This window comes from Oncorhynchus masou, unplaced genomic scaffold (genome assembly GCF_036934945.1).
Source record: "Oncorhynchus masou masou isolate Uvic2021 unplaced genomic scaffold, UVic_Omas_1.1 unplaced_scaffold_1775, whole genome shotgun sequence".
NCBI classification, from domain to species: Eukaryota; Metazoa; Chordata; class Actinopteri; order Salmoniformes; family Salmonidae; genus Oncorhynchus; species Oncorhynchus masou.
In genome coordinates, this window is record NW_027007933.1 from 45,659 (window position 1) to 63,679 (window position 18,021).

The 18,021-nt window shown below is 44.4% G+C and overlaps 1 protein-coding gene across 1 annotated transcript in view; it reads left to right on the forward strand.

Annotated features, from left to right (window-relative positions):
* Positions 1-578: 578 nt before the first annotated feature.
* Positions 579-18,021, forward strand: part of LOC135532231 (integrin alpha-11-like) — a gene marked incomplete at its 3' end in the record, with an annotated part of 55,410 nt that continues 37,967 nt past the window's right edge. Inside the window, exon 1 of the mRNA XM_064959823.1 lies at positions 579-734. Coding sequence (XP_064815895.1) covers positions 683-734 — 52 coding nt within the window. The remainder of the gene's footprint in view (positions 735-18,021) is intronic.

An 18,021-nucleotide genomic window follows, 5' to 3' on the forward strand; every position in this document is an offset into this window, starting at 1 on the left:
ACATAGGGTGGTGCACGAGTGGTCCGGGTTTGGCCGTCATTGTAAATAAGAATTTGTTCTTAACTGACTTGCCTGGTTTAAATAAAGCTTAAATACATTTCTTAAATCAGAATAAATAACCCAACCCCTCTGATTACATTCCACTTCATTGTTAATCAAATTGTGTTTGTGACATGCGCTGAATACAACATGTATACCTTACTGTGAAATGCCTACTGACAAGCCCATAACCAACCATGCAGTTGAAGAAAGTCTACTTCATCATCAGTGTATTTGGACGCAGAAGAGAGAGGACACACATTTCTTCAACTATACCATACCAAGGCACATAATGAATAATGGAATGACTGTATTCAAACTCCATCAACTTTGCCTCTGATTATCCAGAGAAACTGATCCAAGATCTGTACTTGCGGTGGATAGCTTGTGTGTTCCTCCGCTCACTGCTCCGTCTGAGTAGCAGAGGGACTGAGAGGAGAGTCCTGTCTGCTGGTTCAACGTGGACCTCCTTTCAGTTCACCACAGTCCCCTCCTACCTCCTCAGATATAGTGAGCATTTTGACTAGCCGCGGAGTCAACCAGAGCTGAATCTTTAACAGAGCACGCTGCTGGGTCTCTCTGCCTCAGCCCCCAGACACACACACACACACACACCATACGCACACACACACCGACCAAACACATGGAGTACTGCCGCGCTGTGTTTCTCTGGATCTGCTGCAGCCTGTTACCAGGTGAGATAACGTGTGTGTGTGTGTGTGTGTGTGTGTGTGTGTGTGTGTGTGTGTGTGTGTGTGTGTGTGTGTGTGTGTGTGTGTGTGTGTGTGTGTGTGTGTGTGTGTGTGTGTGTGTGTGTGTGTGTGTGTGTGTGTGTGTGTGTGTGTGTGTGTACAATAAGTAGTAGTTATTACATTTAATTTATTCCAGCTCTCTCTGGAAGGCACATAAAACGTTTGTGGCATAGCTTTTATAGGCGCTAAAGTTAGTCGAATGTTTGCATAAGAAGAGGCAGACAGTCGAGCTTTCAGTTCTCCAATATTTATATGGAAATGTAGACAGGAATATAATTCCACGGTGTCCTAAGTGAAGTGGCTTTCTGGAGAACTAGTAAATGAGTGTCTCTTCTCTCGCGCAGCGAATATCTTAAACTACTATAATATCAGTCTCATATCTACTCTAAAATCTAAGTTTCATATCTTAGTCTCACATCTTAATCTCAAATCTAGAAATAATCTGATACCTTAGTATCATATCTCGAACTATCATATCTCATTCTCATATTTTAGTCTCATATATCTTAGTATCATATCTTGAACTACTCTCATATCTTAGTATCATATCTGTATCACAACCGGCCGTGATTGGGAGTCCCATAGGGCGGCACACCATTGGCCCAGCGTCGTCCGGGTTTGGCCGGGGTAGGCCGTCATTTTAAATAAGAATTTGTCTTAGCTGACTTGCCTAGTTAAATAAAGGTTAAAAAAATAGTATCATATTTTATTCTAATATGTTAGTCTCATATTTTGAACTATTCTAATATCTTAGCATCATATCTTGAACTACTATAATATCTTAGTCTCATATCTTGAGCTCATACTGTGTGAGAGAGATGGGTGCTGAGTTGGCTTATTGAAGGGATGTGCTGGTTCCCTCAGGTTTGACAGAGGTGCTCTGTCTCTCATTGAAAGCAGGTGTGTCCTTTGAAATGAAAGGTGGTGCTATCTGTTTAGAAACTAAGCGCTCAGAGTTTCCAGCATCTGGAAATGTGTGGTGCGCAGCCAGACCTGGGGTCAATTACCAGTGAAATTACAATAGCAGCAACATTTTGAAGTAGAATAGAGAGAGAGAGAGAGAGAGAGAGAGAGAGAGAGAGAGAGACAGAGACAGACAGACAGACAGACAGACAGACAGACAGACAGACAGACAGACAGACAGACAGACAGACAGACAGAGAGACAGAGAGACAGAGAGACAGAGAGAGAGAGAGATGTTTGAATTTGTCCTGTGGCTATATGACCTGGATTGTATAACCTGATATATGGACTGCACTCCGCTGTCAATCTTCATCTATTTTAATTATATGGTAATATGAAATTGGACCAATGTCAAGAGAGATTGCTATGACAGGTGGCTTTCAAAGAGTGCACACGGCTCACAGTACTGGTAGCCATACATACTGTATATGTAAGTGTAATTGCATCAGTCTATGGCAATGTACAGTATGTCACTGTTTAAGTGACATGGAAATGTCTGACGTTTCTTGTCCTCACTGCTTTCCAGTAATGTACTACTGACCTTAATCTAACAAGCAGTTAGATAGCACTAGGTTCCTATCAGGAATCAAGGTAAAACCCAAGTACAGACTGTGTGAAGTAACAGCGTTTATTGTAACAACAGGAGCAAACGACAGGTCAAGGCAGGCAGGGGTCGATCATCCAGAGCAGAGGCCAAGGTACAGGACGCCAGGCAGGCTCAGGGTCAGGTCAGGCAGAGGTCGGTAATCCAGAGCAGAGGCCAAGGTACAGAACGCCAGGCAGGCTCAGGGTCAGGTCAGGCAAAGGTCGATAATCCAGAGCAGAGGCCAAGATACAGAACGCCAGGCAGGCTCAGGGTCAGGTCAGGCAGAGGTCGGTAATCCAGAGCAGAGGCCAAGGTACAGGACGGCAGGCAGGCTCAGGGTCAGGTCAGGCAGAGGTCGGTAATCCAGAGCAGAGGCCAAGGTACAGGACGGCAGGCAGGCTCAGGGTCAGGTCAGGCAGAGGTCGGTAATCCAGAGGTGGAGAAAGATACAGGACAACAGGCAGACTCAGGGACAGGCAGAGTGGTCAGGCAGGCAGGAACACAGTCAGGACAGGCAAGGGTCTAAAACCAGGAGGACGAGGAAAAAGAGAGACTAGGAAAAACAGGAGCTTAGACAAACGGCTGGTAGGCTTGAACAAACAAGACGAACTGGCACAGACAGACAGAAAACACAGGTGTAAATACCCAGAGGATAAGTGGGGAAGATGGGCGACACCTGGAGGGGGTGTTGACAAGCACAAGGACAGGTGAAGCAGGTCAGGGCGTGACAGGTTCCCATGGTTTTTACACCCTCTTGTTGAAGTAGACAAGCTATTATTAATCTTTGATTAGACGTTGTTAGTTGACATGAGGCCTGAGGGTGGAGCAGTAGAGGAAATATTTACTGAGGTAGAGGAATTTGATGTTGGGTCCAAGTTTTGGACACATGCAGTCTTGCCGAGGGGAGGAAAGGTCAACCTTGAGAACACAGAAAGAGTCTGGAATGAGAGAGAGAGAAGCTGTTGGCCGGACTGGGAAAGAAGTCCTGGCAATTAGACGGGAAAGGGCTGCATTCAAGACTTCATTTATCTATTGTGGGAGTCTTTGCATCACTACATGTCCTGTTTGAACGAGGCTGCTTAACATGGTCCGGATGGTGGTAGCGGGGATAGTGACATAGCAACATGTCCTGTTTGAACGAGGCTGCTTAACATGGTCAGGATGGTGGTAGCGGGGATAGTGACATAGCAACATGTCCTGTTTGAACGAGGCTGCTTAACATGGTCAGGATGGTGGTAGCGGGGATAGTGACATAGCAACATGTCCTGTTTGAACGAGGCTGCTTAACATGGTCCGGATGGTGGTAGCGGGGATAGTGACATAGCAACATGTCCTGTTTGAACGAGGCTGCTTAACATGGTCCGGATGGTGGTAGCGGGGATAGTGACATAGCAACATGTCCTGTTTGAACGAGGCTGCTTAACATGGTCAGGATGGTGGTAGCGGGGATAGTGACATAGCAGCATGTCCTGTTTGAACGAGGCTGCTTAACATGGTCAGTATGGTGGTAGCGGGGATAGTGACATAGCAACATGTCCTGTTTGAACGAGGCTGCTTAACATGGTCAGGATGGTGGTAGCGGGGATAGTGACATAGCAACATGTCCTGTTTGAACGAGGCTGCTTAACATGGTCAGGATGGTGGTAGCGGGGATAGTGACATAGCAACATGTCCTGTTTGAACGAGGCTGCTTAACATGGTCAGGATGGTGGTAGCGGGGATAGTGACATAGCAACATGTCCTGTTTGAACGAGGCTGCTTAACATGGTCAGGATGGTGGTAGCGGGGATAGTGACATAGCAAAATGTCCTGTTTGATCGAGGCTGCTTAACATGGTCAGTGTGGTGGTAGCGGGGATAGTGACATAGCAAAATGTCATGGCATACATGCTGATGACAACTCATTGAGTGAACAACTGAGGGAGCTGTGCCAGCAAAGTTAGTGGGCTTCATGCCTTTAGTCAATAAGGACAAAGTCAGTGGACACTCATCCAGACAGAGCAACAGTACCTTCTGAAGCAGACCAGAGGTCATTTGATGCTGTCATTTCCACAGAGGATGAGGGTTTGCTGAAGGGTTGGCTGGATCACTCTGACATATTCACAGCTGTCCACTGCTGCTGTCTATATGTGATCTTGCAGCTCTAACCAGTTGCAGCACTGTGGATGGGGCTTCCTTCATGTAGAATGTATTTAGGGATTGAAACATTGAGCCACATGAAGAGTGTACAGTCTGTTTGAGGTATGAACAGCCTGCGGGCATTCCACGCTTTTCCAAAGCTGTCACACAAGCCTGGCCGTGATGTCAAGACAACACTTCACTTGTTAGGCCTGAGTGTGAAAGGGCAGGTTTAGAGGGCCTGGCCGTGATGTCAAGACAACACTTTACTTGTTAGGCCTGAGTGTGAGAGGGCAGGTTTAGAGGGCCTGGCCGTGATGTCAAGACAACACTTCACTTGTTACCCCTGAGTGTGAGAGGGCAGGTTTAGAGGGCCTGGCCGTGATGTCAAGACAACACTTTACTTGTTAGGCCTGAGTGTGAGAGGGCAGGTTTAGTGGGCCAGGTTGGACTTGTTACACTGCTCATTGAGTTTTATGGGCTCATTAAGCGAGCAGTGTCAAATCTCCCTCGGGCTGCACAAAAACACACAAAAACAGTTTTAAGTAAATAGTGGAGTTTGAAAATGGTGTTGCTTTTTAAAAAATCCAGACGTTAGCAATTTCTTTGCTCACATACAGTCTGTATTCTTCACCTGTTAGATGTCTAATGCATCATGTTGGTCATAGTACAGCATGTTTGTCCCAATGCAACATGTTTTTCCTCGTACAGAGCCCTCAGTCATTATTGGGACAGTGTGCATCATTTCTTCTTCTTTGGGCTCTAAATTAAACTTGGATTTGAAACAATGACTATGCTGTTAAATTGAAGACTGCACACTTTAATTTGAGGGTGTATTCATTCATGTTGGGGGAACTGCTTAGAAACATAGTACTTTTTGTACACAGTCAGACTGTGACAGTCCCTTCATTTTAAGGGCCGAAAAAAATTGGGACAAATACTCATATGTGTATAAAAGAATTTGGTCCCATATTCAAAGCATATTCATAGCATATTCATAGCATATTCATAGCACTCAATGACTACATCAAGCTTGTGACTCAAAGTTGTTGGATGCATTTGCTGTTTGTTTTGGTTGTGTTTCAGATTATGTTGTGCCAGAAATAAATTAATGGGTAAATCATGTATTGTGTAATTGTGTTGTACATGAGAATATAATATGTTTCTGAACAATTCTACAGTAATATGGATGCTAACACGATTACAGTTCATCCTGAATGAATCGTAAATAATGATGAGTGAGAAAGTTACAGACTTACAAATATCGTACCTCCAGGAAATGCTAACATCTCACCATTACAATAACAGGGGGGGGATTTGATATTTGTTCATCTGTGACTTTCTCACTATGTAGAAAAAAATGTGCTGTAATTTCTAAACGGTTCGCCCGATATCGTGAAAATACCCTCAAATTAAAGCTGACAGACTGCATAGTCATTGCTTGATTTCAAATCTAAACTTTTGAAGTGCTGTACAGCGTCAATGTCCCAATAATAAATCCGTATGTCATTCAGCCAGTCCTTAGACCCTGACTGTTCCAGTTATGAATGTCCCGATGTCCCCACAGTGGATTACAGCTGTGCAGGACAACTCCCCCCAGACCTGCTCTGCAGACATGGCTTATACAGTCCAAGGCCCTGCGTCAAGCTCTGCCACAGAGGATTTAGGTAACCCTGGGAGGGCGTAGAGCTGGCCGAGAAGGCAGACAGCTTGCTTAGCAGTGCCCAACTCCTGTGTGGGACTGGCACATCTGGTGCCAGATGCTCCATCCCATCATGTCACCAGCACCATCCATTGTGAAGCATCTTTCAACAGAGGTCTGATGAGCTTTCCAGAGAAAAGCCATCCAGCGCAAGAAGATCCAGAACGGACCAATTAAAAGATGCTGAGTTGCACCTTTTACCTCATGTGAGGTGTACACCTCCAATCGCAGGGCTGCTCTTTCATGCGAGAGCTGCAATGTGAATTCCTTCATAAAGTACAGAGAGCGTTTGACCGTTTCATATTAGAATCTGGAACGTGGACTTCTCCACCACTTATAGGTGTACCAATGAAGATTGATTTTCAGAGAGGTGGTGGGGAGCTGCCGTCTCGCCATGTGGATTTGGTTAAAACTCAATCTGCTGGTCCAGAATCTTGGCCTGTGGGTAACAGTCATGCCCCGGAGCATTATGACTGTTACCCACACACAGACCAGCATGGCAGACGCTGTGAGGTGGCCATGTGTGTGGAGATGAAGTCTTTCACATCTTCCCTGAAAGCCCCCCGTGTCTATGTTTGACAAAATGTAGACAAGTTATTTGTAACTGTGTAGCGCTGTATATGATGCATCCAAGTCCCAGGTCACATTATAGGCGTTGCATGGATCCTTTTAAAGGGCATCAGCATCACCTCTCATGAACTGAAACCAGACCATGACGCTGATTGTCCTTTGAGGAGCACGAAGCTCCATCAAGTCCTGTGTGAGGATCCGTTCTAGCAGGCGTTGCACCCCTGGCTGTTCATAGTGCACCCGCGGGTCGTCTCTCCATCAGTGGGGCTGCGGTGGAGCTCCTGCAGCTTGGTGCTGGGCCAAAAGCAGTGGCTGGCCGGTCGGGCCCGTGGTTTATTTATCTGGGCAGAAGAACCGGTACACAGGAAACCCGGCAAGACTCCGGCCTAGCTTTAGGAGCTGCTGATATTACTGGGAATACTAAATTGCTCTGCCACGTTAGGGGTTTGAAATGGAAACTGGATCCCCTCCCCATCTCACGCTTTCACCTCCACTCTTTCCGTCTCTCGCTCATTCTCTCTCTATGTTGTTCTTTTTGCTCTCTCTTTTTCTTGGTAGGAAGTACAGCATAGCTGCTCTGTGATGGTATCTGGGATAGTTTGCTTTATATAACGAGCCTCAAAGACATCAAAGCGCCGGCTAGTGGAGTCATTCGTGTTTATGTGTATTTAAGACGGCACGCCTGGACAAATTATGCAAACCCATATGGGAAAGAATTCAAATACACCTCCTGCTGTGAAGAATTATAGCTTTTCAGCACCATTTCCTCCACCATTTAGCAGCATCTTTTATTTCAGATTAATTAATATACTTGTTGACTCCCTCCGGATAATATTTTGGGGGGAGATCAAAGAACAGCTGAACATGTGAACCATTCACGCAACAGGAAATGAACAATGTGGAGAATGTGTCAATATTTAGATTGAACGGTGTACTGTACATTGCAGTGATGGTAACCATGAATGGATGTTTTCTCCAACCAGAACATATAGTTTATGGCCGTGTGATTCAATTTTGCAGGAAAGAATGTGATGCCTTATCAACAACTGAACCATTTAGCAATAACACATGCTAGATATACAGTGCCTTCGGAAAGTATTCAGACCCCTTGACTTTTTCCACAATTTTTTAGGTTACAGCCTTATTCTAAAATTGATTACATTGTTTCTTTTCCTCACCAATCTACACACAATACCCCATAGTGACAAAGCAAAAACTGTTTTTTAGACATTTTTGCTAATATTATTAAAAAATGTAAAACTGAAATATCACATTTACTTAAAGTATTCAGACCTTTTACTCAGTACTTTGTTGAAGCACCTTTGGATGTGATTACAGCCTCGAGTCTAATTGGGTATGACGCTCGAAGCTTGGCACACCTGTAATTGGGGAGTTTCTCCCATTCTTCTCTGCAGATCCTCTCAAGCTCTGTCAGATTGGATGTGGAGCGTTGCTGCACAGCAATCCAGAGATGTTTCATCGGGCTGGGCCACTCAAGGACATTCAGAGACTTGTCCCAAAGCCACTCCTGCGTTGTCTTGGCTGTGTGTTTAGGGTTGTTCTCCTGTTGGAAGGTGAACCTTCGCCCCAGTCTGAGGTCCTGAACTCTCTGGAGCAGGGTTTCATCAAGGATCTCTCTGTACTTTGCTCTGTTCATCATTGCCTTGATCCTGACTAGTGTCCTAGACCCTGCCGCTGAAAAACATCCCCATTGCATGATGCTGCCACCACCATGCTTCACCGTAGGGATGGTGCCAGGTTTCCTCCAGACGCTTGGCATTCAGGCCAAAGAGTTCGATCTTGGGTTTCATCAGACCAGAGGATCTTGTTTCTCATGGTCTGAAAGTCTTTAGGTGTCTTTTGGCGAACTCCAAGCAGGCTGTCATGTGCCTTTTAGTGAGGAGTGGCTTCCGTCTGCTCACTCTGATTGGTGGAGTGCTGCAGAGATGGTTGTCCTTCTGGAAGGTTCTCCCATCTCCACAGAGGAACTCCCTGACCAAGGCCCTTCCCCCCCTATTGCTCAGTATGGCCAGGCTGCCAGCTCTAGCAACAGTCTTGGTGGTTCCTGTCACGTATACTCCCTCTGAGGCGCTCGAGGTCAACAGGCTGCTCATTATTACGAACACATCTCACCATCGTTACGCGCACCAGCGCCTCATCATACTCACCATACTCAACTGGCCTCCATCACCTGCCTGATTACCTTCCCTATATATGTCACTCCCTTTGGTTCTTTCCCTAGGCGTTATTGTTTCTGTTCCAGGGTTGATTTCTGTATTTATTAAATACACTCCCTGAACTTGCTTCCCGACTCCCAGCGTACATGTTACAGTTCCAAACTTCTTCCTTCTTCCATCAATACACACAAACTATCTAGGTCAAATAGGGGAGAGGCGTTGTGCCACAATCCTGTCTCGGAGCTCTACGGACAATTCCTTTGACCTCATGGTTTGGTTTTTGTCAACTGTGGGACCTTATATACAGTGCCTTGCAAAAGTATTCACCCCCTTATTCACCCCCTTGTTGAATTACAGCCTGTAATTGAAATAGATTTTTATTTGGATTTCATGTCATGGACATACACAAAACAGTCCAAATTGGTGAAGTGAAATGAAAAAAATTACTTTGTTTAAATTTTTTTATTATTATTATTTTAACGGAAACTTGTTGAGTGCATATGTATTCACCCCCTTTGCTATGAAGCCCCTAAATAAGATCTGGTGCAACCAACCTTCAGAAGTCACATATTTAGTTAAATAAAGTCCACCTGTGTGCAATCTAAGTGTCACATGATCTGTCACATGATCTCAGTATATATACACCTGTTCTGAAAGGCCCCAGAGTCTGCAACACCACCAAGCAAGTGGCACCATGAAGCCCAAGGAGGTCTCCAACCAGGTCAGGGACAAAGTTGTGGAGAAGTACAGATCAGGGTTGGGTTATAAAAAAATATCAGAAACTTTGAACATCCCACGGAGCACCATTAAATCCATTATTAAAAAATGAAAAGAATATGGCACCACAACAAACCTGTCAATAGAGGGCCTCCCACTAAAACTCACAGACCAGGCAAGGAGGGCATTAATCAGAGGCAACAAAGAGACCAAAGATAACCCTGAAGGAGCAGCAAAGCTCCACAGCGGAGATTGGAGTATCTGTACATAGGACCACTTTAAGCTGTACACTCCACAGAGCTGGGCTTTACGGAAGAGTGGTCAGAAAAAAGCCATTACTTAAAGAAAACAATAATCAAACACGTTTGGTGTTCGCCAAAAGGCATGTGAGAGACTCCCCAAACATATGGAAGAAGGTACTCAGGTTAGATGAGACTAAAATTGAGCTTTTGGGCCATCAAGACACTATGTCTGGCGCAAACCCAATACCTCTCATCCCCCCCGAGAACAGCATCCCACAGTGAAGCATGGTGGTGGCAGCATCATGCTGTGGGGATATGTTTCATTGGTAGAGTCTGGGAAACTGGTCAGAACTTGAAGGAATGATGGATGGAGCTAAATACAGGGACACTTTTGAGGGAAACCTTATTCAGTCTTCAAGAGATTGGAGACTGGGACGGAGCTTCACCTCCCAGCAGGACAATGATCATAAGCATACTGCTTTAGCAACACTTGAGTGGTTTAAGGGGAAACTTTTAAATGTCTTGGAATGGCCTAGTCAAAGCACAGACCTCAATCCAATTAAGAATCTGTGGTATGACTTAAAGATTGCTGTACACCAGCGGAACCCATCCAACTTGAAGGAGCTGGAGCAGTTTTGCCTTAATGAATGGGCAAAAATCCCAGTGGCTAGATGTGCCAAGCTTATAGAGACATACCCCAAGAGACTTGCAGCTGTAATTGCAGAAAAAGGTGTCTCTACAAAGTGTTGACTTTCGCTCAAGTTTTCATTTTTTGGGGGTCTTATTTCTTGCTGGTTTCACAATAAAAATATTTTGCATCTTCAAAGTGGTAGGTCGTATGTTGTGTAAATCAAATGAACAAACCGCCCAAAAACCTATTTTAATTCCAGATTGTAGGGCAACAAAACAGGAAAAATGCCAAGGTGGGTGAATACTTTCGCAAGCCACTGTAGACAGGTGTGTGCCTTTCCAAATCATGTGCAATAAATTGAATCCAATCAAGTTGGAGAAATATCTCAAGGATGATCAATGGAAGCAGGATGCACCTGAGCTCAATTTGAGTCTCATAGCAAAAGTTCTGAATACTTATGTAAATAAGGGTTTTGAGTTTTTTTGTTTTTAAAACATTTGCAAACATTTCTAAAAACCTCTTTTTGCTTTGTCATTATGGGGTTATGTGTGTAGATTGCTGAGGAAATTGTTTTATTTAATACATTTTAGAATAAGGCTGTAACGTAACAAAATGTGGAAAAAACGAAGGGATCTGAATACCTCCCGAAGGCACTGTATGCTCACATATACTCTTGTATAATTCCTCTTGACAGAGCAGCAACATCTGTTGGCAGAATATACTAGTGTGATAGACATATTTTGGAGGATTATAAATATATTTTTTCTGCAGTTGCAGTGCTCTCATTATATTTAAAATCTCCAGCTGCCTTGAAAGCAGAGGTAATCTCCTTTAAAACTGTCAACGTGAAAAATCAAACTCTTCTAAAGAATGAACCATGACAGTACTTTATTTCAAAGGAAATAGTTATCGTCCTGACTTTGACTTTGATACTCTTCTTTCATGGTATTGAATCCCAACTGTTAACTGCATCTCGCAAGTGACTGATGTTTTTTTCAAATGTATAGCCTACTTTCTATGGAAAAAAAATATATATAATCATTTTAACTACTCGGGCCAGGACGATACCAGTATCACAAAACTCGTTTTCATAACAAAGAAACAAAACACAATGCGGATTTAAGTTATTTAGGAAAACAGCATTAATGTTGGAAACAAACATCATTAGTTTGTCTTCCAGAGTCACATGTATTTATTTTCTATCTATCGCTCACAATATTTTACATACAGCAGGTGTTTAAAGGACTGAAAGAGTTTGGTCTGCTTTGTGTTTACCTTTTTGTCATGGATAAAACATTGTGATAATGGTATTGTCCCGGCCCTACTAACTATCCCCACCAGCAATTGAATAACGAGTTCCAATGCATTGCACACGTTTGTCCAATACACACTTTTCTCTGTCAAGTCCATTTGTCCATCAAATGGAAATAAACATGTATTTGGCAAGTTTCTGCTTCTAACTATTTATTTAATATATCAGCTCTCTATACGGCTCTAATCTTGGTAAAAATGATTAGCAATACACAACAGAACCATACCTGAACTGGCGCTTGCATACTCTCTGAACCATTGGTTTGCCTCTCAGTGCTGAAGCTAACCCAACTTTGACCTTCTATTTATTTGTTATGTCGCCTCATAAACTTTGTTGGTGCTTTTACGTTGTGATCTCAGTAACAAAATACATTTCCCATGGAGAAAAAAAGGATCACTTGACTTGACTTGACCCTCAGAGCCTAACAGATTGTAGAGCGGTGTAGAGGGGATTGAGAGTGGGGTTTAGGGTATTCAAAATAGGCCCTACTGTGTTGACGTAAGAGAAGGGGGGGCTTGTCCTGGGGTCTGTTTTTGTGTGCTCTATGAAATCCATCTCTTCAACTTACTGGGCTGGGTTCTGACTGTTCACTGGGCTGGGTTCTGACTGCTCACTGGGCTGGGTTCTGACTGATTACTAAGTGATGTTCTGACTGCTCACTGGGATGGGTTCTGTGTGCTCACTGGGTTGGGTTCTGACTGCTCAAGGTGCTGGGTTCTGACTGCTCAAGGTGCTGGGTTCTGACTGCTCACAGGGATGGGTTCTGACCGCTCACGGGGTTTGGTTCTGACTGCTCAAGGTGCTGGGTTCTGAATGCTCACAGGGATGGGTTCTGACCGCTCAAGGGGTTGGGTTCTGACTGCTCACAGGGTTGGGTTCTGACTGCTCACAGGGATGGGTTCTGACCGCTCACAGGGATGGGTTCTGACTGCTCACAGGGTTGGGTTCTGACTGCTCACAGGGTTGGGTTCTGACTGCTCACAGGGATGGGTTCTGACTGCTCAAAGGCATGGGTTCTGACTGCTCACAGGGATGGGTTCTGACCGCTCACAGGGTTGGGTTCTGACCGCTCACAGGGTTGGGTTCTGACCGCTCACAGGGTTGGGTTCTGACCGCTCACAGGGTTGGGTTCTGACCGCTCACAGGGATGGGTTCTGACTGCTCACAGGGATGGGTTCTGACTACTCACAGGGTTGGGTTCTGACTGCTCACAGGGTTGGGTTCTGACTGCTCACAGGGTTGGGTTCTGACTCCTCACAGGGATGGGTTCTGACCGCTCACAGGGTTGGGTTCTGACTGCTCACAGGGTTGGGTTCTGACTCCTCACAGGGATGGGTTCTGACCGCTCACAGGGTTGGGTTCTGACCGCTCACAGGGTTGGGTTCTGACCGCTCACAGGGATGGGTTCTGACTGCTCACAGGGATGGGTTCTGACTCCTCACAGGGTTGGGTTCTGACTGCTCACAGAGTTGGGTTCTGACTCCTCACAGGGATGGGTTCTGACTCCTCACAGGGTTGGGTTCTGACTGCTCACAGGGTTGGGTTCTGACTCCTCACAGGGATGGGTTCTGACTACTCACAGGGATGGGTTCTGACTCCTCACAGGGTTGGGTTCTGACTCCTCACAGGGTTGGGTTCTGACTGTGATTTTTTTTTTCAAGTAATAATACTCTAACTGTATGTCATTAAGCGTGATGACTTTTCAAGCTGCCTCTTTCTTTCTCTTGGTACTTCTCCATTTCTCTCTCTATTTCCTGCTCTACTTTAGTGTTATATCACTGTCATCACAAGCTGGCTCATAGCCCTTGACGTCAGACAAGAAAAATTGCAATGAAATGTAAATCCCAACATGAACCCTGAATTACAGTAGCCAAGAGGTCTGTCTTCCACTGTATATAATATAGAGACAAAGTGGTGTGAGACCTGAGACCGGTGAAACGAAGACACTGTATACAGCTGGAGTTGAAGGAGAAGATAGATGAATGAAGAGACAGATTGAAAGGAAGTTATGTTGACGAAGATTATGTTTTCCATCCTGCTTTCTCCTCTCTGTCAAGAAGAAGATCTACTCATGTCTTCCATCTCCTCAACAAAAATGTGCTTGCTGCTTGCTTCCTCCATTGGAAATAAAAAAATCCACATGCTGTTTTCATTAATAAGCCATTTTGGGTAACTTGGTGACAGCGAGAAAAGCTGAAAAGGTATTGTCTCTGATACGCACTTTAATTGAATCCAGCAGGGAATTGCGTTTCCCATAATGCTCTTAGTGTCCAGAGGAAGTGAGGAGAAGTAATCTACACCATCACAAATCCAGTCTGTCTTTTGATCAGTCCCCATAGTTGTGTTTGCGGTCCTTTCCATTTTGTTCTCTGAGATGAATTTGTCTTGTCTGGTTCCCACATGGTCTAATCAGGGTTTCACCACAGTGCTTAAACGCTCTGCTCAACTTCCACCAGAAATACACATCTGGGAAGACATGTGTGTTGCAATTATTGATCTTTCTCAGCTCAGCACCTGTGGTAGATTTCTAAATCTGATCTCACGTACAGAAAACAATTAAGGGGGTCGAATTTGACTGGGAAGGGAATTCCCTACCCTGATGTGAGCATCGTACAGTCAATGGTCAGGCATCATCTGATGAAGAGTGATCTGCCAATCAGAGGGCTGCTGCCTGGCATCAGTATTCTAGATGCCATCTCCAGCCTTTATGCCGTTAAGCAAGGCACTCAGTGTGTTTGTCTCAGGTGTTAGTAGAAAACAAATAGATTCATTTTCCTCAGAATAGGACAATAAGGTATGCTTCTGTTCTTCTTGTCGTAAAGTCTTGTCTTAGCCAAGTACAATGGCAATAACCTTAAATAAGTGTTATTCAGTGGAGATCAGTGCTATTCTGACTTTAGTGTTCATTCAGTGCTACATAATGTTGGCATCTAGTAAATGGAAATCTATTTTGTTATTTGTTTCATTAGTCCATTGTTGATATAGTTCCAAAATGTTTTACAATGTCAGCAATCAACTTTTCAAGACATACTGTACATCTCAAAATACAGAAATACAGCAGGTATGATGCATTTTGAACACCGTCCATTTTTCTGTATTTAAAAAAAAAAAAAAAAGTTAATATAGTTTTTCTGTGGAGTTTTCCTTTAATGTACTTTGTATACAGTATGTCCATTTAAATGAGCAGGATGGAAATATCCATGTAAGCTGCAACATGATTTCAACATATTTTCTTCAAATCAAATCAAATGTATTTATATAGCCTTTCGTACATCAGCTGATATCTCAAAGTGCTGTACAGAAACCATGTGTAAAACAGCAAGCAATGCAGATGTAGAAGCATGGTGGCTTGGAAAATAATAATAATCAAAGTAGTTGTCGAGGGTGCGGCAAGTCAACATCTCAGGAGTAAATGTCAGTTGGCTTTTCATAGCCGATCATTAAAAGTATCTCTACCATTCCTGCTGTCTCTAGAGAGTTGAAAATAGCAGATCTGGGACAGGTAGCAGTCCGGTGAACAGGTCAGGATTACATAGCCGCAGGCAGAACAGTTGAAACTGGAACAGCAGCACGGCCAGGTGGACTGGGGACAGCAAGGAGTCATCATGCCAGGTAGTCCTGAGGCATGGTCCTGGGGCTCAGGTCCTCCGAGAGAAAGAGAGAATTAGAGAGAGCATACTTAAATTCACACAGGACACCGGATAAGACAGGAGAAGGACTCCAGATATAACAAACTGACCCTAGCCTCTGACACATAAACTACTGCAGCATAAATACTGGAGGCTGAGACAGGAGGGGACAGGAGACACTGTGGCCCCATCCGATGATACCCCCCGGACAGGGCCAAACAGGAATTATATAACCCCACCCACTTTGCCAAAGCACAGCCCTCACACCACTAGAGGGATATCTTCAACCACCAACTTACCATCCTGAGACAAGGCCGAGTATAGCCCACAAAGATCTCCGCCACGGCACAACCCAAGGGGGGTGACTCAACCCACTCAAGTGTGCACCCCTCCTAGGGATGGCATGAAAGAGCACCAGTAAGCCAGTGACTCAGCCCCTGTAATAAGGTTAGAGGCAGAGAATCCCATTGGAGAGAGGGGAACCGGCCAGGCAGAGACAGCAAGGGCGGTTCGTTGCTCCAGAGCCTTTCCATTCACCTTCACACTCCTGGGCCAGACTACACTCAATCATATGACCCACTGAAGAGATGAGTCTTCAGTAAAGACTTAAAGGTTGAGACCGAGTCTGTCTCTCACATGGGTAGGCAGACCATTCCATAAAAATGTAGCTCTATAGGAGAATGCCCTGCCTCCAGCTGTTTGCTTAGAAATTCTAGGGACAATTAGGAGGCCTGTGTCTTGTGACCATAGCGTATGTGTAGGTATGTACGGCAGGGCCAAATCAGAAAGATAGGTAGGAGCAAGCCCATGTAATGCTTTGTAGGTTAGCAGTAAAACCTTGAAATCAGCCCTTGCCTTAACAGGAAGCCAGTGTAGGGAGGCTAGCACTGGAGTAATATGATCAAATTATTTGGTTCTAGTCAGGATTCTAGCAGCAGTATTTAGCACTAACTGAAGTTTATTTAGTGCTTTATCCGGGTAGCCGGAAATTAGAGCATTACAGTAGTCTAACCTAGAATTAACAAAAGCATGGATTCATTTTTCTGTATCATTTTTGAACAGAAAGTTTCTGATTTTTGCAATGTTACGTAGATGGAAAAAGCTGTCCTTGAAACAGTCTTGATATGTTCGTCAAAAGAGAGATCAGGGTCCAGAGTAGCGCCGAGGTCCTTCACAGTTTTATTTGAGACGACTGTACAACCATCAAGATTAATTGTCGGATTCAACAGAAGATCTCTTTGTTTCTTGGGACCTAGAACAAGCATCTCTGTTTTGTCCGAGTTTAAAAGTAGAACGTTTGCAACCATCCACTTCCTTATGTCTGAAACACAGGCTTCTACCGAAAGCAATTTTGGCGCTTCACCAGTAGCGTGCTGTGGTTCTGGGGCCTGGGCCTTCAGTGAAGTCCTACACAGTCCCACCTGAATTAATCCACCTCTTATTACCATCATTATGATGCCATGGCTCTAGACACTATACATTTAGACAGAAACGCAGTATAACCAGGCGTTGCGTCACCTTGAAATTGACATTTTTATTCAGAGAATTGCAGGGGAAGAGTACAATACCTTTTCATTGTGCAGCTTCGTTGCCCTGCGCGCTTGTTCGTTGAGCTGTAGATCCACTCGGGTGTCCCCAAAAGTTTTCAAAAGCACCATTGTTTGTAAGTGCCCAGCCGTACTTTGATGTCTCGTTGCTGCCTTGGTTAGACAACTCAGGTTTGCAAAGCCAGTGTGGCTCCAAACACCAAATCGATAACTTGCAAATAATAGGCATTCCCAGCAGTACAGTTTGCAGTGCTTTTCTGAGCCTGTCTTTGTAGCGACGGCTTTGTATCGTCGGCATCTACCTCTCCTGACAATGTCTAACTTTTCTTGAAAAGTTTGTCTTGAGAATGGCGTTATAATTATATCCTCGACCAAATCGATATCTTCTCCTTCCGCCATTGTGGGTTGAAAAAACAGCTTAGTAGTAATTTGTTGATCAATTTCAGTTTCCTAGTTCTGAGACCTGCCCATATAGGACCTGCCTCTCAATATTGGTAATCCAATCAAAAGATGTGCAGGCACTACGCCTGCTAGCTGGCTCCTGTGTAACACTGGAGCCAGCCAACAGGCGTACAATAGCCAACTCTAAAGCTGATTGGTTGACACTAAATTTTAATTTCCATTCACTTTAAGCTACAAGCGCCCGAACTGTTGATTCTGAAGGCCTGAGGGCAGATTTTAGACCCCTGGCAACACATGATGGCTGAATATGATTGGATAAAATATCTAACATACAGACCAGCCCTCCAAATCTCAACCTGGGGCTGGAAGCACTGCAACCAAGAGGAACGCTATGAAATGAAGAGTGTAACTCTTACTCTGGGAAATAATTTAATACATATTTGTGGGAAAATATATTTAAAAAAAATTATATTCTGATGATGTTTAGGCCAGCAGAGAAGGCCTTGCTGGCCCTGACGGCCCACCACTGGGCTTCACCATGTATCATTGAAATGTACAGCTGTGTGTTATCCGCATAGCAGTGAAAGTTAACATTATGTTTTCGAATGACATCTCCAAGAGGTAAAATATACAGT